Source organism: Acaromyces ingoldii, assembly GCF_003144295.1.
Source record: "Acaromyces ingoldii strain MCA 4198 unplaced genomic scaffold FA10scaffold_3, whole genome shotgun sequence".
NCBI lineage: Eukaryota > Fungi > Basidiomycota > Exobasidiomycetes > Exobasidiales > Cryptobasidiaceae > Acaromyces > Acaromyces ingoldii.
Genome location: NW_020290249.1, coordinates 1,535,406 through 1,558,676, shown reverse-complemented (window position 1 = coordinate 1,558,676; position 23,271 = coordinate 1,535,406). Strand labels below are relative to the sequence as shown.

Here is a 23,271-nt window from a genome sequence, read left to right as displayed (position 1 = left end):
CTTGGACCGGCCCTAGCGCGAAATTTTGAAAGCGCACGCTTGTCCCCACACCGCCCCGGGAAGTGCAGTCGCGCAGGCAATCGCACACGTTTTCGGAATTGATCTTCTTCGCCTCGGCCACTCCACGTCCTATTCAGTCTTTCACTCTTCGGCGTCCATTCTACTTCACCTTTTCCTTTGGTCTCTACTCTCTCTCACTCACCATTCGTTGAGGTAACCCCTCTTCCTCGAACCGCAGGCCAAGGCGCCTCTCTCCACTACATCCTCTTTCCTTGAACTTCCCCTCTCTTTCCCTCTCCACTCCTTCCCGGCTCCGAGCTCGGCAGCCGAGCGTCAGTCCTCAAGATGTGCATCCCCAAGTCGAATCACAAGAAGCTCATCGACGAGTGCTACCCTGCGCCAAAGACGTTGGCCACATCCGGCCCAGACTACAAGGCCAACGGCAACGAGCTGAGCAGATTGGCCTACTATGCCAACCGGAAGCCGGCCAAGCTTCAAAAAGTCGGAAAGGTTCTCGAGCAGCGTGCATCCGCCGACGCAAAGGGTGTCTCTGGTTCGGGACAGGCGTCCGACAAGGCAAAGGGGTGAGTCTTTAACTCGTCGCCGCACTGGCTCGTGTGTCCCTCAGCTGACCACTGCTGGATTTTTCGACACAGCGGACTGATGATCACCCTGGCCATCACAAAGGAGCTGGTGACGGAATGCAAGCGAGACCTCAACTACTTCTCCTCGTCGGTGGAAGCTATCATCGGTTCAGGTCTTCAAGCCGCCTCTCGCGGTGGTGCTGGTGGTTGTCGGGACCTTGACGTCAGCGCTCGCGCCGCCAGCACCTTCTACGCCCTCGCCAGCTTTGTTGATCCCTCGACGGCCGCCGGCGACAGGGACGTCGGAAACGGCTATCGAAACCTGCTCTCGCAGCTTGCGAAGCTTTCGACGGAGAGCAACCCGGACCGAGATGAACAGAACAAGTGAGCAAACCACACAGCTGCCTTTTCTGCAGACGACGAGCTGATCCACACACCCCTTTTGCCAGAACTCGACTCATCGGCCTCGGTGCTCTGGCTGGCGCAGTGGGCTCAGACGCCCTCTACAAGAGCTCTTTCGCAGAGCAAGCCTCCATCGTCGTCCCGGCTCTCCTCGTTAACCTCCTGCCTGACGGCATCGATCTGCAGACCCTCGAGTCGGAAGCCACAAACGTCTCTCAGGGCTCGCCCACATACGCAGACTATGCAGCCAAGCGGAGACCCGTCGCTTCTCGCAGAGTGCCCTCTCTTGCTGGGCCACTTGGCGAGGAAAAAGGTCCGACCTCGGAGAATGTGGCTTCGGCAGCCATGGGCACGCTCCAGACGCTGCTCCACAACGGCGATGCCTCTCATGTGCAGACCATCGTCGCCTCGGTTGTCAAGTTCCTCGATGGCAAGACGGGCCTCGCACCCCAATGGATCAACAGAGAATGGTGCTCCTGGCTTGCCAGGGCCATCTGCCAGTTCACAGCGCTGCAGTACCGGTTTATTGTCCTCACAGCCTTTGTCGAGTTCCTCATCGAAGATGCCGATGGCAAGATTGGAGAGAAGCATTTCACCCTCGTCGCCATGATCACCCAGCTTCTCAATGGAGACCTCAGCATGATTGGCCTCAGCACCTCGGATACAGCCAACAATCTCCTCGGCCTCGTCGTCCGGCGCATCCACACCAACCCTCAGGACGCCATTCTGCCCGCTCTGGTTGAATGCATCAGCGCTCTTGGCACCCACATCTACTATGCCGATCAGCTCAATGACATGGCCGAAGAGGTCAGTGCGCGTATCATTGCTCTCCAGCTGCCCGAGCCCGACACCGCAGAGGCTGCCAAGCTGTCATCCGGTGATCGCAAAGCTGTCAAGACGAACGACTTGGCAAAGAATGAGAGCATTCGTGTGCTGCTCGCCTGCCTCGTCGGCCTCATGAACCGGGCACATCAGTCTAGCGGAGAGGTCCAGAAAGGCTCAGATGGTGAAGCCATTGGCCAAGAGAAGGGCAAAGCGGCCAATGGCGACATTACCATCTCGGCTGCTGGACACCGCAACCGGATCTCCACCTCCGTTTGGCACCAGACAGCCTCCCTTCTCGCTTCGCCCAACCACACTGTGCGACTGGCTTATGCTCAGGCTCTTGCTGTCTTCCTTGAGACGGAGGTCAGCTCGAGCACGTTGGAAGAACGCAACGACCCTCTCAGCGATAGCCTTGGCTCCAAGCTTAGCATCGAGGCGACGGGCTTCACCCACTCCTTCTCGGCCGCTGCCTACGTGCTGGCTCTCAGCAAGACGCTGTATTCACCCACGACCATCAGAGAGAGCCCACTCGAGGGACTGACTGCCATCGATCGTGCCAATGCAGACGAGGTGTCCAGTCACGCATCCGGCGACAGCACCTCCTCGGCGCTGCCTGTCGACTACGCCGGCTTGAGCCGCAACCTGTCGCTGATGTACGACCGGATCCCCATTGCCGCCGTACTTGGCACTGTGCCTGGTCTGCTTGCCTTGGATCGCAGCATTGGCTCTCGTCTCAGCGAGGCTGGCGGTATCGGGGGCGCCTCGGCTCAAAAGAGATCAGCCGCAAGAACCGTCGTCGTAAAGGCGTTCGACAAGATCGCAGAGGTATGGGATATTGGCACACTCAAGTCCAAAACCCGATCTGCCCTCGCGCACACTGTTGCCGACAATCTCCCCGAGCTCCCGCCAGCGCCACAGGGTCTGACTCTAGCCCCGGAAGCAGTTCCCTTCTCGGACTCATCATTCGTGGGCGAGAGCAGCTCCAACACGACATCGACAGTGGATGCGAAGACGGTCATCGACAGCCTGTCAAACAGTACAAAGGTGCAGTCGGCCACGGGCCTCGACAGCAAGGCTCTCCAGTCTTGGTTCAGCCGCGACTGGTCAGTTTCGATTGCCGTCGACGATTCTTTCGTTGGTGCATCGCCATTCAAGCTGCCGGAAGAAGATGGCGCACTGGGTGCTGCAGCCCCGACGCTGCCGATGAGGGTCGTCGATGGTTCCACGACGGGCTCCTATGCACAAAGCACCACATCCACATCCAAAGGAGTAGGCATCGACGACTTCCGCGAGGCCCTTGGCAACCGATCATACGGCTCGGGCAAGCGGCCTGGCGGCGGTGTGGGCATTCCGTCGGATCTCGAAGGTGCTCAGTCATCTTCAAACGGCGGCAGCATTGGCCTCAATGGGTCCGCAGGCAGCCCCATGGCCGACCGAAGGGCGAGCCGCCGCGTGAGCCGAAAGGTTAGCGCCCAGCAAAACCAATCGTCGTCGTCGGATACATCTTCAACACTGCTCCCGCAGCAACAGGCGGCCAAGAGCAGCCTCGCGAGCCCACTCGTCAGCAACGGAAGCGGCCAAGGCGGGCTCGGTGGCTTGTTGGACAGCATGCACGTCGGCATCCCCGAGAATTCGGTCTTGTCGTCGACGGCTGGTAGCAACGGCAACAGCAACCAGGCCTCGACTCCCGTCATTCCGCCTTACGCCGCTTAGGCACCGCTCTCTTCCCACCACTATCAACCACTGTCCTTTCTCTACTTTTCTAACAAGTCAATCGACCCCCAAGTCACTCTTTTAGACCAGAGACGAGTCTCTCCGTCATACCCGTCGTTTCCTTTTCCTTACCGGTAGATCATCCTTTACTTTTTGCACGAGAATCCTTTTAGTCTAGATTGCTTGGAAAAAAAAGATAGCTTTACATCCGCTCCAGTGCTGTTTTGAGAAAACGAGGGAAAGGTTAGCATGAGCAAGGAGGAGGCAACAGTGGGGCAGAAGCAAGTGTGAAGCAACTCACGAGGAATCGTCAGGAGTCGGAGCGCGGCGCCCAGAACAAGCCGAGCGCACCGGTACATGAAGAGCCGAGCGAGGGCGACGTCCTTCTCCTGGCCCTTGACAATGACAACCTCCCACGCGCTCGAGACAGCGTGAGTGAGCCGGAAGCAGTACTGGACAACGACGCTGGGCTGGAGCTCCCGCGTGGCGTACTTGACAATATCTGGCCAGCTGGCGAGGATGATGAGAAGCTCCTTTGCCTTGTCCTCTTTGAGCAAGTCGAGCCGGAGCGTCGCAGGATCCAAGGGGTCTGGCAACCGCAAACCATCCGTCTCGGCGACCCTGCGCTCAACAGAGCAAAGCCGAACGTGGTTGTACTGAAGGTAAGGCCCCGTGTCGCCTTCGAAACTCAACATCCGCGCCCAGTCGAACTGGTAGTTGTTGATCCGCTTGCCCTGCATGTCCTGGATCTTGACAGCGGTCATGCCTGTGATGTCGGCCGTCGTCTCTGGGTCCTCTACCTGGGCATACTTTTCCGCATTGGTCTTCATGACATTGTGCATGTTTTCCTTGGTCTCTTCGAGAATGTGGTCCAGGAAGACGGCTGTGCCCTTCCGGGTCGACATGCCCGTGACCATGCCGAAATTGATGTGCTGCATCCGGGGATCCTTGGATGGCTGCGCCCAGTCGTAGCCCATCAACTCGAGCACTTTGAAGAATTGGGCCGTGTGCAGATCTTGCTGCGTGGCAATGACGTAGAACATCTTGTCGAACCCGGATCCCTTTTCGGCAGTCATCTTGTCCCACCGCTGCTTGGCCTCGGCAATGTCACGAGTCAAGTAAAGCGGCGTGCCGTCTTTCCGCTCCACGACGGCCTTCTCGAGCTTGTACTTGGTCAGGTCGATGAGCAGCGCTCCATTATCGGCCCTCTCGACAAAGTCGGCGGTGCGGATCTTGTCCAGGGCCTCGGCGATGTTCTCCTTCTTGACCTGCGACTCGCCACTGTAGACGTCAAAGTGAATGTTGAGCCGGGCGTAGGTCTCTTCGTACTTCTTGATCGAGAGGTCCCGGAACTTCTTCCAGAGACCGAGAGCCTTTTCGTCGCCGTCCTCCATACTCTTGAAGTACGCCCGAGCCTGGTCGTGCAGCTCGGGATGCTCATCAGCCTCCCTGTTGATCTGCACGTAGATATCGTAAAGATGCTTGACGGCGTCCTCCTTGAGCTTCTCTTCGTTTCCGAACTTCTCCCATGCGACGGCGAGAAGGCCTTCAGATTCGCGGTCAGCGACATGTGCGAGTCAGGGCACAGAGGAGATCCTCGACTCACCAAATTGCTTGCCCCAATCGCCCAAGTAGTTCCACCGCTCAACATACCAGCCGTTCGCCTCGTACAGGTTAGCCAAGAAAGCGCCAATGATGGTACTCCGCAGGTGACCAGCATGGAACGGCTTGGCAATGTTGGGCGATGAGAACTCGACGATGGCCTTCTTTCCCGCACCACTGCGGTTGGTACCGTATGCAGAGGTTTGCTCGGCGACGCTCTTCTTCTTGTCGGCAGAATCTGAAGGAGGCGGCGGCGTCATGGCTTGGATGGTGGAGAGGACGAGATTCGAGAGGGTCGAGGTAGGAACGATGTAGTGCAGGAATGCACCTTTCGCTTGCACGCTCTCAATCCATGGCGATGGTTGAAACTGGCAATACCAGGTCCGTCATCAACTCAAGTCACAAGGCTGTATATACAACCAGCTTACTTACGGCTTTTGCGACCTTCTCCGCCAGCTCCGGGGGCTTGCCAGATTTGAGCCGGAACCGGGGGATGGCGACGCTGAAGTCGCCCTCTTTGTTGCTGACCTGGACACCCTCGAATGCAGCCTCGAGGGAGATCTCGGGGAGGGCTTGGACGAGCGTCTGTGCAATTGCCAGCCTGAAAGCGATGTTGGGGTTGTCGGTGTGTTCTACACCTTGAATTTTGGGCAGCTCGGGCAGCTGCGAGAGCAGAGCGACGCCATTAAAGGGAGCCATCCTCTTGAAACCGCGAACGTCTCTCTTCAAGAGATGGTAGGATGCGGCGCTGGCGTGTCGGAGAGGGCTGCACAAGCTCCTGAGCAGATACGTGGTGGAAATGAGGATAGACCGTAGTCGATGGGAATGAAGAAGGCCAAGTCTTCGAGCGAGCGCCAAAAATGTCGAGAAAGTTAGGAAATTTTGAGTCACCTGCTCTGTCATGAAGTTTGTCATGTCACAATCGGCCTTTTTGTACTTCGCATCGCAGTGTCCATCGCGGCCTAGAGACGACGACGACGACCTGTGCCAACAAGGATAGGCATGTCGTCGGTCGGGTACGGATCGAGTCGCAATGGTGGGTTTGGAGGGGGCGGAGGGGAGGAGGAGGGTGATAGACGGGACGCTACCAAGGCCGATATGGACTCGATGAGGATCCTGTTCCAAATTGTCACGAGGCAATTCTACGACGATGCCCACGTCATCCTGGTCGACATCTTGTCAAAGCATCAGGTGTGAGTTGCTGTGATGCCCAAAGGGGAGACGCAAGACTAAGCAAGAGGGAATGTGCAGGGTTCCGCAGGACATCATGGCCTCTGCTATGGGCATTCAGTCGAAGGAGGTGCTCCAGATTGCCAACAGACTGAGGGCCGACAAGTTGATTGATATGTGCGTAGTCGCGGTCTTGGAAGAGCCTCCCTGTGTGTTCTGAAACAGTTCATCTCCCCATGTAGTGTCAGAAAGAGTGAAGTAAAGGAGTCGGCAGGTCCATCCAACTTCCAGCGGGCAGTCAAGTGAGTCTCTGGTATTGCCATTGTCCCTCTTTCTCTGCTTTCTCCTTTTGCTGACCTTTGCTGCTGCGCAGCCGGTCGTACCTCGCCCTGGATCCCAAGATGTTCCTAGACGTGACAAAGTGGCGCATCGCAAAGATGCGATCGCAGATTGACTCGCTTCTGCGCAACGAGCTGGACAACAAGGGCTATATGTGTCCTCGCTGCCGCAAGTCCTTTTCGACGTTGGACGTGGCTCAGCTCCTGGATCCCATGACGGGTGCCACTTTTGTCTGCGACACGCCGGGCTGCGGCAGCGAGCTGGTGGACAACGAGGATGCAGAGGACGTCAGACGATCAAAGGATCGGCTGAGGCGTTTCAACGTCCAGCTGGAACCAATCCTAGTCAGGCTCAAGAACACCGAGCTGCTGACCTTGCCGGAATTCGATGCCATGGATATCATCGCCCGGCAAGGAGGGTCGGAGCAGTGGAGGCAGCGGGCAGAGCAGCGACTCAAGCAGAAGGGGGGCGCGCTCTCGAATCTCTCGCTTCCCTTGGCGTCCGCCTCAAGTAGCACAAGCAACGCCGGTCCGTCTGTCTCTGTGGACATGACGACGACAAATCCAGAGGTCGAGGCAGCGCGACGAGCCGAGCGTCAGGCCGAGGTGGAACGCATGCGGGAGCAGAATGCGTTGCCCGTCTGGTTGCAGCAGGACGTGCTCGGTCAAAAGATCCCTTCCAAAGATCAGCAAAGAGAGGAGGCCTACCGTCGCGATGCAGCGGCCGCGCAGAACCAGAACGACGACTCGGCCGCTGGCAACATGGAAGACTGTGAGTGTGAAGAAAGAGAGGATTGTTGGCGTACAGGTACAGGAGTGTGTCTGACTCTCTCTCTTTTATGACGACAGACTACAAGCAGTACGCCAATATGGCTGCCGAGGAAGGAGAAGACGACGAAGATGACATGGAGGATGTCGACACAGGGGTTGACACGCCCGCAAATGGCACAAACACATCAGAGGCACAGACGCCGAGCGGCAAGCGCTCGAGAGAAGAAAGCGAGTCCACGCCAGCGTCGAAACGGTTAAAGGGAGAAGGAGAGGACGAAGACGAGGATGACGAGGATGATGACGACTTTGAAGAAGTTGCCTGATGTATTTTTAAAGCAGCTCCTGCATCCCCCTTTCTAACTATCGAGGGCCCGCTGAGCATCAAGTAGGATCCAAATTAAGCCAGATTTAGCAAGGCGTTGGACTTGCAGAAGCAGACCTAGCATTGATGCTCACCATGAGCTTGACCCTGACCGGCCTGAAGTGGTTTCTGCACATCTCGGACGTCACGACACCGTCTTCAGGGGTGGCCGCACTGATGCGCTCGGCAAGTTTGAGCCAGTCCTTTGGGAATGCTTCGATCATGGCTGTGAATGCTGCTGTGTTAGGTATAATCTTTCTCTTTCGACTTTCGTCTCGGTGATCCATACTGACCCTCGAGGAATGCCTTGTTCTGTGCGGGAGTCCAGCTGTGCGCCTTTGCTCGCTTGGACGGCGTCTGCTTGCAGTCGTCCAAGTCTTCCTGCTCCCTGCGCCTCTTTTTCGTGGGCGATGGTGTGATGCGATCAAGTCTTGCCGCGGAGAGTGACGTGGCAGCGCAATCGTTTTCTTTTTTCACGGTGGCAGGCATCCTGAGGGATTCTTGTTGTGCCAGGGGTAGGAGGGGTGAGATGTGAAGGAAGTTGGAGAGAAGGTCACTGAAGGCAGTTCAGCACATCAGCGTCGCGGAGCGACGACCTTTCGAGGTAGGAGAAGCCCGCCGCCCTCCGTTGGGGGCCGGTGGGCGGCAGCGGCCATCACCAGCGACAGAGAAACAGTCGCCTCACCGCCGCGCTGCAGCGGCAGGGGAAGCGTGCTCTTCGCTCAAGAAGAGGCCCAAGTCCCCCTAGAACGTAATGCGATATAAGATGCATTCGTTCATCATGCTTGTCTGCTTGCCTTTCTTTCACAAGTAGTACGAAGTTTCATGGAGGAACGACCTTGCTCGCCAGCCAATGAACGGGTGGTGGCGGCTCCCCTCGTTTGCGCTGTCAGACGACAGAGGACGCGTCAGGTTGACTGTTGGTCTACACATCTGAGACATTTTGACGGCCGGCCATGAAAATTTTAGAGCGCGCGCGCGCACACACACAAGATTACAACAGTAAGCAGCAATAAGCGCGACCCCTAAATTTCAACTGGAAAGCAACAAACAGGCTCCTCAAGACAACGTCGACGAGAACAAGGTGGGCTTTCTTTCACTCATCTACTATCACCCCCTCTTTCCTCTTCCCTCCCCTCCCACCCTCGGCGCTTCTTATTTGCTTCTTCATTGTTTTCTTCTCAACTTAGCTCACTGTTGTGCACCAGCATGCATATGATGCCGTCTTCGACACCGTCGCAGGACCTGACGGCGGCCTGGCACGCGGCGGCGCCTCCACCGCCGCCGCCTCGAGGCATCGTTGGAATGTCGAGCAAGCGGTCGGCCTCGGCCCTCTTTATGCCTAGCAGCAGCAGCAGCAGCCACCACAGCCCAGTCGCACACTCGCCTTCCTCGTCCTCCCTGGGCTTCGATCGGATCACGCGGGGGGACGACCTGCCGGCCGATTCCCACGCGCCAGAACCCGAGAGGCCCGTGAGCCGCAACGCCATGGCTCGGGAGAAACAGCGGCAACGCGCGCGCACCAGCAGCACGAGCAGTGGCAGCGCGATTCTTGCCGGTGCTGGAGCAGGAGGACCATCGATTGCGAGAGCGACATCTCCAGCACCACCACCACCGCATACACAAGCACAAGCACAAGCACCGCCTCTCCAACAAGCTGCACCTGCGACCGCCGTCCGAGGCCACAGCTTTGGCAGCGCATACAGCCAGCCTCCCACGCCACATTATCACCCATCTCCATCGCCTGGGATTGGGCAGCAAGCGTACGCGCCGCCTCATGCAATGCGAGGGAGATACGACTCGAGTCCGGCCAGCGCTGCTCCTTGGTCTACCTACTCTGCTGGGCCAGGCCAGCAGCAGCAGCAGCAGCAGCCACAATACTCGCCTCCGCAAGCTGCGAGCCCGCAGCCCCAGCAGGGCTACCCACAGCAGCCAGTCTATGGCTACGCCGCCCCTGCCGCCGCCGCTCCTCCCCCTCCTCCTCCGGGCCAGTGGCAGCAGCAGGCGCCCCCTCATCAACAGTACTATGATCCAGCGTCCGCCGCGCAGCATCCTCCGCCGCAAGCTTGGCCGGGCGCCGCGCCTCCTATGCAGCAGTACCACGCCGCTTCGCCAGCACCAGCCACATATACGGCCTACCAAGCACCGCAGGCCACGCATCCACCGCACATCGCAGCGCCCCCTCAGCAACAGCAATGGCAGGCACAAGCAGGCTACGCGCCTCCCTCACCCGTCCAGATGCCGCCTCCAAGCCAGCCAGCGTCCTACTTCCAGCAGCCTCCAGCACCAGCACCAGCACCAGCACCAGCACCAGCACCACCAGCGCACGCATCAGCCGCAGTGCCTTTCCCGAGCAACGCGCAGATGCCACCACCTGTTGCCCACACTACCGCCGCGCCACCGGCCACGTACAATGGGGCCCAGGCTGCATCGTCGCGATCTTCCTCGATCGACAGCAGCCTCTCGGGTGGCAGCGCAAGGACGTCGAGCATGGGCTCCCTCTCGGGCACCGTGAGGCGAGGACTGCCCCAGCCGCCGATCCAAAATGGCAGGCAGGCGCACGTTCCCGTTGCTGGACCAGAACCAGGAGCCTCGCAGGCAGCGGCGGCAGCGGCGATGGCGACGGCACCCAATGCGAATGCGACGCTGGGACGGCATGACAGCGTCAGGATGGCCGCCGAGGAAATCATGAGTCGCGGTCCACCGAGGAGAAAGGGCATGCCCAGGGGGTTCGGTCCCACATCTGGCAGCACGAGCTCGTCGACGACGTCCAACAGCACTAGCTCATCGTTGAGCAAGGCATTCTCGCGGACCGACTCCTCGGCGAGCTCCATCTCGAGCCAGATGGAAGCCGTCTCACTGAAGGATCAGCCGCAACAGCACCACCAACAGCAGCAGCAGCCGCCTGCGCCAGTGCCGGCTGCTCCGGCCCCTTCGCAGCCAAGCCCGCGTGCGATGGCTCCTGCGGGTGCCCATGTAGCCCCACCTCAGTCCGTCCCCGTCCGAGCTGCCTCGCCCAGACCGATCAGAGCAGCACCTGAGCCAGCGCCAGAGGTGACGGTTGCCGACGTCGAAGCAAAGGACATCATTCCCGATCGACCAAAGTCCAGAGGGCCTCGTGACGACTTGATCGCTGGCAGGGAGAGACGCGCATCTGTCATTGAGGCGACTGCGAGGGCCGAGAATGTCCCGCAGATCTTCAGTCCTCCGCCCGACACGGCGCCCCCCGTGCCAACGTTTTCCTTTGGCGGCGTCGAGGAAGAGGCGCCAAAGCGAGGCAGCAGCCCGGCTGTCCCGTCGATTGTCGTTCCTGGTGGTGGTGCAGGCGTGCCTGCAATCTCCGTCGGTGCTGACGACGATGATGATGGCCAGGCGCCGATGATCTCGATTTCAGGTGTCGACGACGACGACCAGGGCGTCAAGCCGAGTGGAAGCATCAGCATCTCCGTCAGCAGCTCCAATGTGGCCCAGCACTCGACGACGTCGAGCACCACGCCCCTGTCGGTCACCACGACGCCGGACCGTGGCCAGACGCCCGGCCCGCCGATCGCCAAGCAGTCAAACGTCGCACCCTTTGCCAACCACGCGCCGGCATCGGCGTCGTCGGTCGGCAGCGGTGCGTCGTGCGCAAACTGCCGCAAGTGGATCGGCGGCCGCGTCGTCCACGCCATGGACACGACTTGGCACCCCTCGTGCTTTGTCTGCTGGCACTGCGACGAGCACCTCGAGCACGTAGCCTTTTACGAGCACGAGGGCAAACCCTACTGCCACTTTGACTACCACGAGCTCTTTTCCAAGCGCTGCTTCCACTGCCGCACCCCCATCGTCGACCAGCGCTTCATCACCATCAACGACCCCGAGCTCGGCGGCGAGAACAATGGCGGCGGTGGCGAGCGGTGCTACCACGACTTGCACTTCTTCTGCGCCAACTGCGGCGACCCCTTCCTCGACCCCAAGGCGTCTGGCAGCGTCGCTGGCGCTGACCCCAACCTGATGAACATGGTCGAGGACGAGAACGGCAAGGTCAGATTCGGAGGACGAGAATTCGTCGTGCACAAGGGCTACCCATACTGCGAAAAGGTGAGAGAGAGAAAAACTGCTAGCTAAGTTTCTGCGATGCTGATAGCTTGAGCCCCCCTCCTCCGCGTTCTGCCTCACCCAGTGCCACGTCAACCTGCACAAGCCCCGGTGCAAGGGCTGCAAGAAACCCATCGCGACCGGCGACGTCATCACGGCGCTCAAGTCCAAATGGCACCCCGAATGCTTTTGCTGCGCCTTTTGCAACAAGCCCTTTGAATCCGAGAGCTTCTTCATTGGCAAGTCCGACGGCAAGCCCTACGATGAGGCCTGCTACCGGATCAAGCTCCGGAGCGAGATCTGAATGAAGAGAAAAGATTGTATCGTTATCGTCAAGACAGACCAAGTTGTGGTGTAGAAGAAAGAAAGAGAGAGTAATCAAGATTGCTGTATTCCTTTTCACTATTATACGATGACAGATAGAGGGATGGGGGGAATCAAAAGAAAAGACCGTGCTGTAGAGCGAACGAGAGTGAAGAGGTATCGGAGGAGGGGCCAGGAGCGATATCGAGAGAGTGTGTGCGTGCTAAAAAAAAAAAATAAGGATACAGGAGGTGGTCGGTCCATTCGCAGAGACAGAGTCTGAGATAGAGAAGGTGATACAGCGTCGAGACGAGAAAAGATCACAGAGGCATAGTCCTGGGTGTGTGCGTGCGTGCGTGTGTTTGTGTATGTATGTGTGTGAAGCGACAATCATCGCTGGTCATTGACAGTGACGCCAACACTGAGAAGGAGCTGGTCCATCCATTCTTGCGTGTTGAGCTGGTCGGCGTCTGCCATGCCCATCGGATCGTGAGCCTGTTGGCCGAGGTGCTGCTGGTTGTGCTGCATTTGTGGCATGTGGCCATTCAAACCAGGCGAGGAGGCCGAGGAAGAGCATGAGCCAGACCCCAAGAATCCGCTCGGCGGTCCCCCAGCATTCAACGAGTTGAATTGGGGAACCTGGAGGCTAAAGGCCGACGAAGCCGACGAGCTTGGCTCCATCGCCGATCCCATCGAGTTCTGCCGAGACTGGATGCTGTGGGAATGGTGCTCAAAGTGCACGGGCGAGAGTAGGGGCATGCTGCCGTTGTTGTGAGAGACGCCGAGGAAGCCTGACCCATTGCCATCGCCTCCGACGCCGCTGCCTTGGCTCGAGGAGAGCCCCGTGATGCCCAGGGCCGAGGGCGCGTCCACGTCTTCTCCATCCGAGTAAGACTGGAACGCACCGTTGTTCATCAGGTTCGTGTGTTGAGCCTGGTGAGCCTGCTGGAACGTCATGTCCAGGGGCGAGTGGAGGTCGTGCGAGAGCATGCCAGCAGATGCTGGGGCCTGCGAGGCCCATGCGCGAGTCAGGCGCTCGCGCTGCATCTTTGCCTCGTCTTCGTTTGCCATCGGAGGCGGGTCGCTGGGCGTGTGCACCAGCTGCGGGAAAGGCGTGATGGGCGTCTGCATCGCACGCTGCTGCATTGCGCCCCACGAAGTAGGGTTGTGCGTCGAAGGCGCAGGCGAGGGAGTGCCCGATGATCCGTTGTTGAGGTATGATGGAACAGGAGGAATCAACACCGTCAGGGGCTTGTTGGCTGACTGTCCACGCTTGCGAAGCAGCGTTGGAGCCTGAACATTGCCCATCTGTTGCTGCTGCTGCTGCTGCTGCGCCGTCTGCTGCATCGCTTGCATCGTCTGCATCGTCTGCTGCTGGGGCATCGGCGATGGTCCGGCCGAGAACAGCATCTGGCCGCCCTGAGGCCTAGGGCTGTTGGCGATGCTGTTGTGATCGACATTGTGGGGCGCCGGCAAGAGCATCTGGCCGCCACGGGGGGAAGGCGACAACTTGGAAGCCGTGAGGACCGAGACAGTAGGTGTGCCTGGCTTGCCGCCGAGGGCCTCGACGCATTCGAGGTCCCAAGCTACCACAAGGACGACGTCGCCCATGAGGCTTCCGGGGCTGACGTGAGAGGAAGCGCTTTCGTTGAGCAGATGAGCACCTGCGTTCGATGCCGCCGCGGCTGTCGCTGCCTCTCCTTGTTGCGTAGCATTGTCGTCGCCCGCGACGACAAACTCTTGAATGATTGTGACGCCCGAGACGGCCATGCCCAGTGCCGCTCGCTCGCTGGGCTCCTTGCCAAACGATTGAATGCTGTCACGCGAATTGTAGGGATGGTTACGGCTCAAAAAGTCGGCCCAGAAGTCGGTGGCGAATGGCGCCTGGTGCCAGTAACGGTGCCTGGCCGAGGACGCCGCGCCTCCCTCGGAACTGGGCATGGGGGACATCGCCTGCGACTCCTTCGCAGCGCCTGCGCCCGTCTCTTGACCTTGGCTGGGCGTCATTACAGTCGATGAGGAGTTCGAGGGACGACCCGAGATACGGCGTGGAGCATCAAGGGGCTCAACGAGGGAAAGGACGCGCTTTCCGTGCGAGTAGACACTTGTCACGCTCGTCAACTTCGAGCTCTGGTGGCTAGTCAGAGAGAGTTGCGTGTTAAAGTGGTCGTACCTCGGCAGCAGAACGTCGGATCTTGGAACTGAGAGAGGAACATGGACGTGGAGAAACTGGCATGGAAGCCGATGGTACATCTCTGCCAGCCTTGGGAAGCGGAAAGCGCCGACACGGACTGAGTCAAGCGGCAGGCGAGGCAAAGGCGCATTGCTCTGAGCGCAAGACGCCATGCTGTTGCGGTCGAGGCACGTGTAGATGTGCTTATCGTCACTGTTGGAGCAGTGAACCCACATGCTGAAGGAGGCTGGCAGGATGGGGCATACCGTCGACATGGCTGCCTTGGGGTCGGCTGGTGCTGACCCTGGACCGGGTGAGGGCAAGTGCAGGTTGTTGAAAGCCGAGGTGATGCCGGCAGACAGGGGAGCCTGGTATGCCTCGGGACCAAGATTATAGCCACCGCTGTTGAAGAGCGGCGAGGGCCCAGTGGACTGTGACGTCGGCAGGGGGCTTTGCATGGACGTCGGATAAGGCGAGAAGAGCGAAGCGCTGGCATTGTCTGGGGCAAAGGCCGCATTAGGACCACCGAGGCCACCGTAGCCGTACCCGGCCAGCGTCTGCGCATACATCATGCCGCCAGCGGGAATGTAAAAGTCTTCTTCGCTGGTAGGCTCGGCGATGAGCTGCTGGAATTCAGGATCACCCTTCTTGATGTTCTTGAGGACTTGGATGTGACTCGAAACTTGCTTCCTTGTCCGAACCTTGTTGGTCTTGCGCTCGATGTAGTCGGCAATCAGCTCATTGCGACCGCAAGGCTTTCCGTGCACCAAAACCTTGCGACGGCCCAGCTTGGGAATGAGCCGGAGAGCCTCCCAAAAGGCGACTTCGACGTCATCTGGCCACACGTCAGGCCCCTTTCCCTTCTCCGACTTGCTATCGCTCCGCTCCATCTTCGGAAGCCTCGAAGGTGGTCCCATCTGTTGAGCTCCTCCGTGCTGCTGCTGCTGCTGCTGTTGCTGTTGCTGGCGTTGTCGAAGCTGCGCCTGTGCTTGGGCCTGAGCCTGAGCTTGAGCCTGGGCCATTTGCATGGCATTGGCCGAAGCATCCGGGGGTGCGCTCTTGGGAGGCTGGGGTGTGTTCTCATCCGACGGTGAAGAAGACGAGAGAGAGTCGCCCAGAGAGCGCTGAGAGCCCAGAGAAGGAATGGTGAGGCCCGCCGTGAGACTGGCAATCTCGCTGGACCGATCGCCGGCAAGGGATCGTCGTCGCGGCCTGCCATGGCTGTCAGTCGACGCCGAGCCACCGCTGCTGTAGATAGACGTTGATATGGACGAGTTGTTGACCGAACTTGGCGTTTCGGTCAATCGGCTAGAGGTTGCCGAGCTATTCAAGCTAGCGGCGTGGGCCTGCATCTGCATCCAGTTGTTCGGCGGCGTTTGCTGGATGAGGTGCTGCTGTTGACCGTTGGAGGATGAGAGCGGCATGGTACTGTGCCGCTGGGGAGTCATGTTGTTCATTTGTCCGTTGTTACCGTCAGAAGTGACGGCAGAGGTGCGCCTCCGCTTACTCTCGTCGCTCATCGCCTGCTGCTGGAGCTGGAGCTGCTTGGCCAACATCTGCTTGTTGACGGGGCTACCATTGTGGCCCTTTGCCAGACTGACCGTCAACCGTGGTGGAGAGAGGAGCAGTTCGGCGTTCGACATGTTTGCAAAAGCGCTCAGGTCGAAGTCATCCTCTGCTGGAGGCGAAGACCGAAGTGTGAGCGCGTCGTCCGACGACGTGGAGTCTTCCACCTTGACGGGTTTTCTAGCGTGGGCTTCATCTTCGGTCGGCATGATGGGCTGGATGCTGTGGCGCCTCGAAGAGATGGAAGAACTACTGCGCTTGTGCGTCGAGCGCTTTCCCAAGAGAGAGGCCGGTCCGGCCGGCACCTCAGAGGGAGATTGAAAGCTGAGTGCGCCCAACAGGCTCGAATGCTTTGTGGGTCCAACATCTTCGCCGTCACTGCACGGCTCATCACGGCCGCCGTCCTCGTTGTCGTCTCCGTGCTCGCTACGGCCGTTTGCGTCGACGGTGGCCGAAAGGAAGCGCGCGTTGGCGGCTTGAACGTCTTCTTTTCGCATCGCGTCGCTCGGCAGGCTTACGGCCTGGTTCTCAGGCGTGCACAAGCTCGAGTTGGCGCTCGAGGACAGCGTCGAGTCCGAGTAGGTGGGCGATGGGAATAGGCCTCGCTTTGTCGCTTTCGGCGATGTTGTACGTTCCATGGGTGCTGATCGATGCTGCCTTGGCCTGAGGCACCGCTACCACTTGATTGGCCCGCTTTGAGGGTGATCAGTCGTGTGTGCGAGAATGCGAGAAATGAGCGTGTCTAAAGGAAAGTGACGAGTCGCTGTGGTCGGTGCGGTGTAGTGGTGAGGGATTGGTGTTTGGGGGGGAAGGAATGAAGAGAAGCAACGGATGGTGGTGACAATTGAGAGGCAAGGAAAGGGGAATGAATCTAGAAGAGGAAGGGGGAGTACGGTCAGCTTCTAATGCATGTCCTGGTTTCCCAGTCTAGACAAATCAACACCGATCGTCCGAAGGGTCGGGACTCCAACGATAAAGTAGGAGCCCGCCCGAAAGGATTGCTCCTGCCTGAGCATTTCGATCGACCCTTTGAGTCGAATGGGCAGGCGACAAACATGTACAAACATCTGCCTCTTTCGATGTGCAAGGGGCCGTACATCCGAAAGGGGATGTAACGACACGTACCATTACCACTACTACTATTAACTCACCTGCTGTGTTTCCTTAGAACCCTGGTGCGTCGCTCGGTGGAGATGAAGACCGAAGCTAGTCCAGGTCGACCTAAGGTAAGAAGATGATCGTCGCTTCACCGTGTCGATCTCAAAGCTGGCCGCTGGCGACTACTACTTTGGCACGCGGTGACCCCGTACGCTGCTGCCGACAGTTGTGATAGTAGTACTCTAACTTGTTGTTCCCCAAAGTGCAGGCTGGTTGCGGTCAATAATATGCGAGGAGTGGTGGTTTTGGCGGAGATGCTTGATGCAAGGTCGGTCGTCGAGACAAGCAAGGAGGCTTGCCTGCCTGCCTCTCTCCATCCGTCACAAGCTCGATCGAAGGCTAGGTGCTAAGAACTGTACTATAACATGCAGTACAAACTTAAATCGGGACCTTGGCTAAGATGTACTTCTTCGCTTTTTCGCTCACTTTTCCCCTCATAGGCTTCAGCCGCCTGTCCCCACCGACGGCCAACACTCTCGCATTGGCCCATGCTATCCTTAAAAGCATACAGGTAGCACTGATGTTCTGCCCCGACCCTTCTCACATGGAGCGGGTAACGGAAAAGCCCTGATGAATAGGCACAACCAATGCGGCACGTCGCATCTTAGCTGCACGACGGAAGATATATTTCCTTATCAATTTGGATAATTTGATTATAATATGCAGCGAACCTGCTTTTGTAATCCCCGAATTACTGTCTTTCCCCTGGCATAAAGACAGGAGTCGACGCGCAGGTCCCACCCACCGTCGAGCGTTCTTCTCTAACTCGTGGCTGGCTACCTTCGCCTATTCTGACCAGAGTATGGCCCGAATCTGAGAATTGTGAGGAGCGACTACCATAGCGGTTTGCATGGTGAGTGCTCACCACCTTTGTCGTCTCTCCTCGTCCAAGGCCATCTCAACGTCGACCTGCTTCATTATATGTCTTCATCAAGCGGCGGGGCCTCCACGGGGCGAAGCGAACCGTGCCTCGAGGGTGAATGAACTTGGCATCTTTCTTTGTGATACCGGGGTTCAAAGGAGGGAGCACCGGGTTGACCCAAATTTACGAGTTACTCCGTCAGAATGACAGATGTTGCACATTTTGGTCATTTTGACAGGCACTGCTATGTCGCTATGACAGAACATGAAGAAAGGAAGTGAAAAAGTGGAAAAGAAAAATTAAGCACGCAATTTCAGAACGTGGTCAGTAAGCGGTCTCTGTAAAGTAGCCTACTACTCAGTTCTCGGCTGGATCAAAGGCCAAAGTGCTCGCGCGTGCTGTTAGAACTTCTTAATCTTCCTGCTCTTCTTCTCTTCCTTCCATTCCTTCCAAACGCTCCTCAACGCACCGGAGACAAGAGACAAGATGGCCACTCAATCAAACGGTGCTCGTGCTCCCCTTCCCGAGGGACAGTTCCTCTTCACCTCGTGAGTTAACCACGAACAATGGAGAAGACTACTATCCACGGGCCCGTGCTGATCGCCATTCCTTCAGCGAGTCTGTCGGAGAGGGCCACCCTGACAAGATCTGCGACCAGGTTGCCGATTCGATCCTGGTGAGCAGATTGCATAACAGAGTGAACAGCAGAAGCGAGGCTGACACAGAGACAATTCCACAGGACGCCTGCCTGCAGCAGGACCCCAACTCCAAGGTGGCATGCGAGGCTGCCACCAAGACGGGCATGATCATGGTCTACGGCGAAATCACGACCAAGGCGCAACTCGATTACCAGAAGATCATCCGGAACAAGATCAAGGAGATCGGCTACGACTCGTCGGAGAAGGGCTTCGACTACAAGACGTGCAACGTCCTGGTCGCCATTGAGCAGCAGTCGCCCGACATCGCTCAGGGTCTTGACCACGGCAGCCTCGAGGACCACGGAGCTGGTGACCAGGGTATCATGTTCGGCTATGCTACCGACGAGACGCCCGAGATGATGCCCATGACGATCCAGCTCGCCCACAACCTCAACTTTGCCATGTCGGCCGCTCGCCGTGACGGCTCGCTGCCCTGGCTCCGACCCGACACCAAGACCCAAGTCACGATCCAGTACAAGAAGGACGGTGGCGCCATGGTCCCTGTTCGTGTCGACACAGTTGTCATCTCTGCCCAGCACTCCGACGACATCTCAACCGAGGACCTCCGACGGGAGATCAAGGAGAAGATCATCAAGAAGGTCATCCCCGCCAACCTCCTGGACGACAAGACCATCTACCACATCCAGCCCTCGGGACGCTTCGTCATCGGTGGTCCCCAGGGTGATGCCGGCTGCGTGGGCCGCAAGATCATCGTCGACTCGTACGGCGGCTGGGGCGCTCACGGCGGTGGTGCTTTCTCGGGCAAGGACTTCTCCAAGGTGGACCGATCGGCCGCCTACACGGCTCGTTGGGTCGCCAAGTCCCTCGTTGCCGCCGGCCTCGCCCGCCGAGTCCTGGTGCAGCTGTCGTACGCCATCGGTGTCGCCGAGCCCCTGTCGGTCTTTGTCGATGCCTACGGCACATCGAAGAAGACTGATTCTGAGCTCGTCGACATCATCCGCAAGAACTTCAACCTCCGGCCAGGTGTCATTGTGCGCGACCTGAACCTGCAGCAGCCCATCTACGCCAAGACGGCGTACGGCGGCCACTTTGGAAGGAAGGAGTTCTCCTGGGAGCAGCCCAAGAAGCTCCAGGTGTAAGGGAGCTTGTTGTGCACCCTTCAACCATGATTTAACTCGATTCAACATCGATGAAATCACCTCTGCTCTCCCTCTCCCTCCTCTTTCACTAAAATTACCACCTCTCATCTCGAGAGGGCTTCTCCTGGTGAGAAATGGCCGACGACGCCTCAATCCCACCCTTCGTTCGCACTCTTAGTCTTCTTGTTTTTCGCGTTTACCGGCGTTTTATCGTGTGTCACATCAACATCATACATCTGTAGTAAAAAGGCAATTCTAATCCACGTCAACCGTGCGCAACTTCTTCCGGTCTTGTCATGAAACATGCAGAAGTGAAAGGAGCCGAGCGGCTGAGCAAGTCTCTCATGTCTGACTCCTTTCCTTGAGTCAGTATCAGAACGGAAGCGGCAACTCATCGGACCCGAAAAAGAGTAGGTGCGCCGCCAAATGTCCACCTTGGGTATGGGATCCCTCTCAAGAGTCGCTCTAGCACCAGCACGCAGAGGGTGACTGTTGTGTCTGTGGATCGCTTTCGCCTACAAGACACCGAATGATTGTCGAGATGAGACGCGGCTCGATTTCCACAGATGATGCTGTACTGTCTAGCACCAGAGCGTCACTTCCTACCTCGTTGCCTTGGCGTGAGCAAGATCCCAATCACTACTTGTTCGTGCCACTGAGCATGAGGTTGAATTGAGCAGTTAGTTTGGCGTTGATGTCTCTGGACTATTTCACAAATTGAAGTTCGCGTTTCAAAAAATAAATAGTAGTGCATACTCCACATATCTGCATTCGTTGGCAACTTCCCGCTCATCTCGAGTGAGTCCCGAGCATAGAAGAAGACCTACGCGAGCGACGAGAAGACATCAGGCAAAGTCCTTGTGAGCCAGCCAGGTCTCCGCCATAGACTGCGCTGCCTTGGGCTGGTCGAGCGGCACCATATGGCCCGCATTCTTGACACTAATGTACGCCACAGCACCTTTACCGGAGCTGCGAACGTATCCGGCCTTCTTTCCGTCGACGATCCAGTCCTTCTTGTTCGTGGCCAGCTCGGAGGCGTAGTCGGTCTCGAGCTGCATGCTCCACCGTTCATTTCCAATTGCATTACACATGAACTGGGTTGCAAGGGGTAATGAGTAAGGGAGGAGGAGGAGGAGAAGGAGGAGGAGGAGGAGGAGGAAAAAAAAAAAAAACTCACATCAGCTTCTCCCGCATAGACGAGGAGGCGGATTCCGTCTTCGATCATCTCCGGAAGCACTGCAGAGGAGTCGTGCATTGAGTCTCCTTGCATCAAGACTGCGAAAGGAGAAGATCAGCACAGGTGAAGAAATGGGCTTAATAGAAAGCGTTGAAGGAAGAGAGAGAAGAAGAAGAAGAAGAAAGGGAAAAAGAGGGGGTGGCTGAAGAAGACACTCACAATTCTGGTTGATCTGCATGTTGCAGGCCTGATACTTGATGCTGTCGGGTACCCCGTACGCCTTCTTGACCGCAGGCTCGTTCATGTACCGCTCGACGTAAGTCTCGTCGCGGTAGCACAGGGGCCCATCTGCGTCGGGGTCACGGTTGCACGACTTTCGCACGTCGTACAGGTTCCGACCCGACTGCTGTGCGTCGGTGTACATGCCTGACCAGCAGTACAAGGCGGCAGGCAGGCACGTCAGCCTAGAGTCGTACTTGTAGCACTGGTCGATGAGGCTCTCGCACGTCTTGGCCTTGGACGTGAGCTTGACACATTCGGGGCTGTCCTTTCCCCAAAGTGCGTACTTTCCGTGGCAAGCGAAGTCAACAACCGCGGGGAATTGAATCTTTGGGTTCGTCAAGCCGTTGCCCAGCATGATCGAGTGGAGGTTGATGGCCTTCGGCGAGAAGGCCGTCTGAATGCTCTGCTCTTGCTGCGCCTTGATCTTCTTGTTCTCGGCGTGGATCTTGGCAGCGTAGAGAGGTGCGTACCTACCGCCGTACGATTCGGCAGCAATAGTGAAAGGCGATTCGCTGTATTCGGGGAACTTTGTAAAGAAGAGGCTGAGGAAGGCATAGACATCCTCGGCGCCCTGGGGCGTGTTGTTGACCTCGGATGACTCGCTGTACGAGTAGCCGACATTAACGGGCTGGTCGAGGAAGAAAACGCTAGCCTTGTTGGTCCAGCTGTGCTCATTGTACTTTGTCGCTGTGCCGTTCTTGTCGATAGTGCAGGGTCCGACACCCTCCATGAGCCAACCAGCAGACGACGAGCATCCAGGGCCTCCATTAAGCCACATGACGACGGGCTCCTTCTCCGGCGCAGCAGACGCCTTGCGAGAGCGAGACTCGAAGAAAGCGAACCAGAGATGCTTGTCTTCACCAACATCAAAGTAGCCGCTGTACGACTTGACGTCCGGGTCACACTTTGTCGAAATGTCCGACGACGTCGAAAGACGCAGTGCGTAGTCGGGGAATCGTGGGTGAATGAGCTTCTCGTCTGTGGAGAGTGATGTGAGTAGAAAGATTGAAAGTGCGACGCAGATTAGGCTCACATTTGACGCCATTGACCCAGACCAGTCCCTTGTGGATCCAATCCTGAGCCGAGGCAGTAGCATCGTGCTTGACGCCATCGACGGTCTTTTCGATGTTGGAGAGCAGCTCCTGGAGCTTCTCGTTAAGGTCCTCGGCGGCGTGCTTTCCAGTCTGCATAGCCTCCTGCAGCCACAGCTTTGTCTCGGCCTCAAACGACTTTTCAATGGCAGCGACGTCGAGTCGGTCGAAGTTGGGCCTGCCAATGGGCGCGGGCTCCGTCTTACTGTTGTCAGAATCCCAGTGCATTTGGCCGAGGTTGTCGAACTTGACCTCCTCGGCCGGAGCAGGAGCGCCTGTGGGCGTCGCTACGGCTCTCGAAACAGCAATGGCACAGACGGCCAGCGCAGAGGCCTTGGAAAGCCAAGAGGAAACCATGCTTAGTGGTGGCTTATCGGTCGGGGGAATGTGTGGTGTAGATGTGGGTGATGAAAGGGTGCTGAGTAGTCGTATCTCGAGCGCACAGCAAAAAGCCACGAAGGTACAGGGGTTTGTGTGGAGTTGATTATCTCACGCCACGTGGTATTTTAAATTGATCAAGCGGACCGTCCCATCGAGCTGGGAATCGTGGGAAGAAGCAAAGAGATGGACATCGCCCTGTTCGCCCAACTCGCCCGTGCGGAGGTCCAATAGAGGTCGAACGGTGTTCTCTTCGCCGGCCACAACTATCCCTTGAGTAGCTGTTGACGACATATCAGCATCAAGCAGTCAATGTAGATGAAAAGAGCTCACCTAGAGCATTCAAAAAGATCTGGTAGGTCTCGTCGTTTCTCACGGTGCTGGCCACGAGGGCGTGTACCTCGGCACTGCCCACTTCCAAGGCTGTTCTGAGGGTGCATGCCAGCGGCTCGCACAGTTCCGGGTCGTAGACGACATCGGCAGCAAGTATGATATCGGGTTTGAAGCTGACGAGAAGATCTCGATCGATGTCTCGCCAATCGAGCCCTTGCACCTGCATCATGTCCAATTGCGAGCAACAATCTGAGGAAAGATCGACCGTCAGTACTCGACAACAACGAAGACATGACGGAAAGAAAGA

At 57.8% G+C, this 23,271-nt stretch overlaps 7 protein-coding genes across 7 annotated transcripts; 4 read left to right on the top strand and 3 right to left on the bottom strand.

The window, feature by feature from the left end:
• Positions 1 to 114: 114 nt before the first annotated feature.
• FA10DRAFT_301701 (hypothetical protein) lies at positions 115 to 3,741 on the top strand. The gene is made up of 3 exons (XM_025525020.1): positions 115 to 584; positions 657 to 968; positions 1,034 to 3,741. The coding sequence occupies exons 1-3, from the start codon at positions 346 to 348 to the stop codon at positions 3,522 to 3,524; spliced, it is 3,042 nt and encodes a 1,013-aa protein (XP_025377640.1). The 5' UTR covers positions 115 to 345; the 3' UTR covers positions 3,525 to 3,741.
• Positions 3,645 to 5,945, bottom strand: FA10DRAFT_251938 (arginyl-tRNA synthetase). Its single transcript, XM_025519630.1, has 4 exons — positions 5,559 to 5,945; positions 5,131 to 5,494; positions 3,826 to 5,070; positions 3,645 to 3,743 (listed from the first exon to the last, which is right to left on the bottom strand). The coding sequence occupies exons 1-4, from the start codon at positions 5,823 to 5,825 to the stop codon at positions 3,727 to 3,729; spliced, it is 1,893 nt and encodes a 630-aa protein (XP_025377639.1). The 5' UTR covers positions 5,826 to 5,945; the 3' UTR covers positions 3,645 to 3,726.
• Positions 5,946 to 6,098: 153 nt separating this feature from the next.
• On the top strand, positions 6,099 to 7,823 carry FA10DRAFT_266919 (hypothetical protein). The gene is made up of 5 exons (XM_025521700.1): positions 6,099 to 6,319; positions 6,378 to 6,473; positions 6,539 to 6,598; positions 6,670 to 7,406; positions 7,484 to 7,823. The coding sequence occupies exons 1-5, from the start codon at positions 6,129 to 6,131 to the stop codon at positions 7,726 to 7,728; spliced, it is 1,329 nt and encodes a 442-aa protein (XP_025377638.1). The 5' UTR covers positions 6,099 to 6,128; the 3' UTR covers positions 7,729 to 7,823.
• Positions 7,824 to 11,384: 3,561 nt separating this feature from the next.
• On the top strand, positions 11,385 to 12,138 carry FA10DRAFT_224366 (hypothetical protein; the record flags this gene model as incomplete). Its single annotated transcript, XM_025518607.1, has 3 exons — positions 11,385 to 11,735; positions 11,790 to 11,846; positions 11,929 to 12,138. Coding segments are annotated over 3 exons (618 nt in total), but the record flags the coding sequence as incomplete, so codon positions are not given.
• A 398-nt stretch (positions 12,139 to 12,536) lies between these two features.
• On the bottom strand, positions 12,537 to 16,523 carry FA10DRAFT_286148 (TEA-domain-containing protein; the record flags this gene model as incomplete). Its single annotated transcript, XM_025524054.1, has 1 exon — positions 12,537 to 16,523. The coding sequence occupies one exon, from the start codon at positions 16,521 to 16,523 to the stop codon at positions 12,537 to 12,539; it is 3,987 nt and encodes a 1,328-aa protein (XP_025377636.1).
• A 1,644-nt stretch (positions 16,524 to 18,167) lies between these two features.
• Positions 18,168 to 19,778, top strand: FA10DRAFT_113454 (methionine adenosyltransferase). The gene is made up of 3 exons (XM_025517881.1): positions 18,168 to 18,453; positions 18,521 to 18,581; positions 18,645 to 19,778. Exons 1-3 carry the CDS (start codon positions 18,392 to 18,394, stop codon positions 19,701 to 19,703), a joined length of 1,182 nt encoding a protein of 393 aa, XP_025377635.1. The 5' UTR covers positions 18,168 to 18,391; the 3' UTR covers positions 19,704 to 19,778.
• Positions 19,779 to 20,414: 636 nt separating this feature from the next.
• Positions 20,415 to 23,005, bottom strand: FA10DRAFT_241210 (hypothetical protein). Its single transcript, XM_025519237.1, has 4 exons — positions 22,196 to 23,005; positions 21,100 to 22,140; positions 20,881 to 20,978; positions 20,415 to 20,797 (listed from the first exon to the last, which is right to left on the bottom strand). The coding sequence occupies exons 1-4, from the start codon at positions 22,608 to 22,610 to the stop codon at positions 20,549 to 20,551; spliced, it is 1,803 nt and encodes a 600-aa protein (XP_025377634.1). The 5' UTR covers positions 22,611 to 23,005; the 3' UTR covers positions 20,415 to 20,548.
• Positions 23,006 to 23,271: the final 266 nt, after the last annotated feature.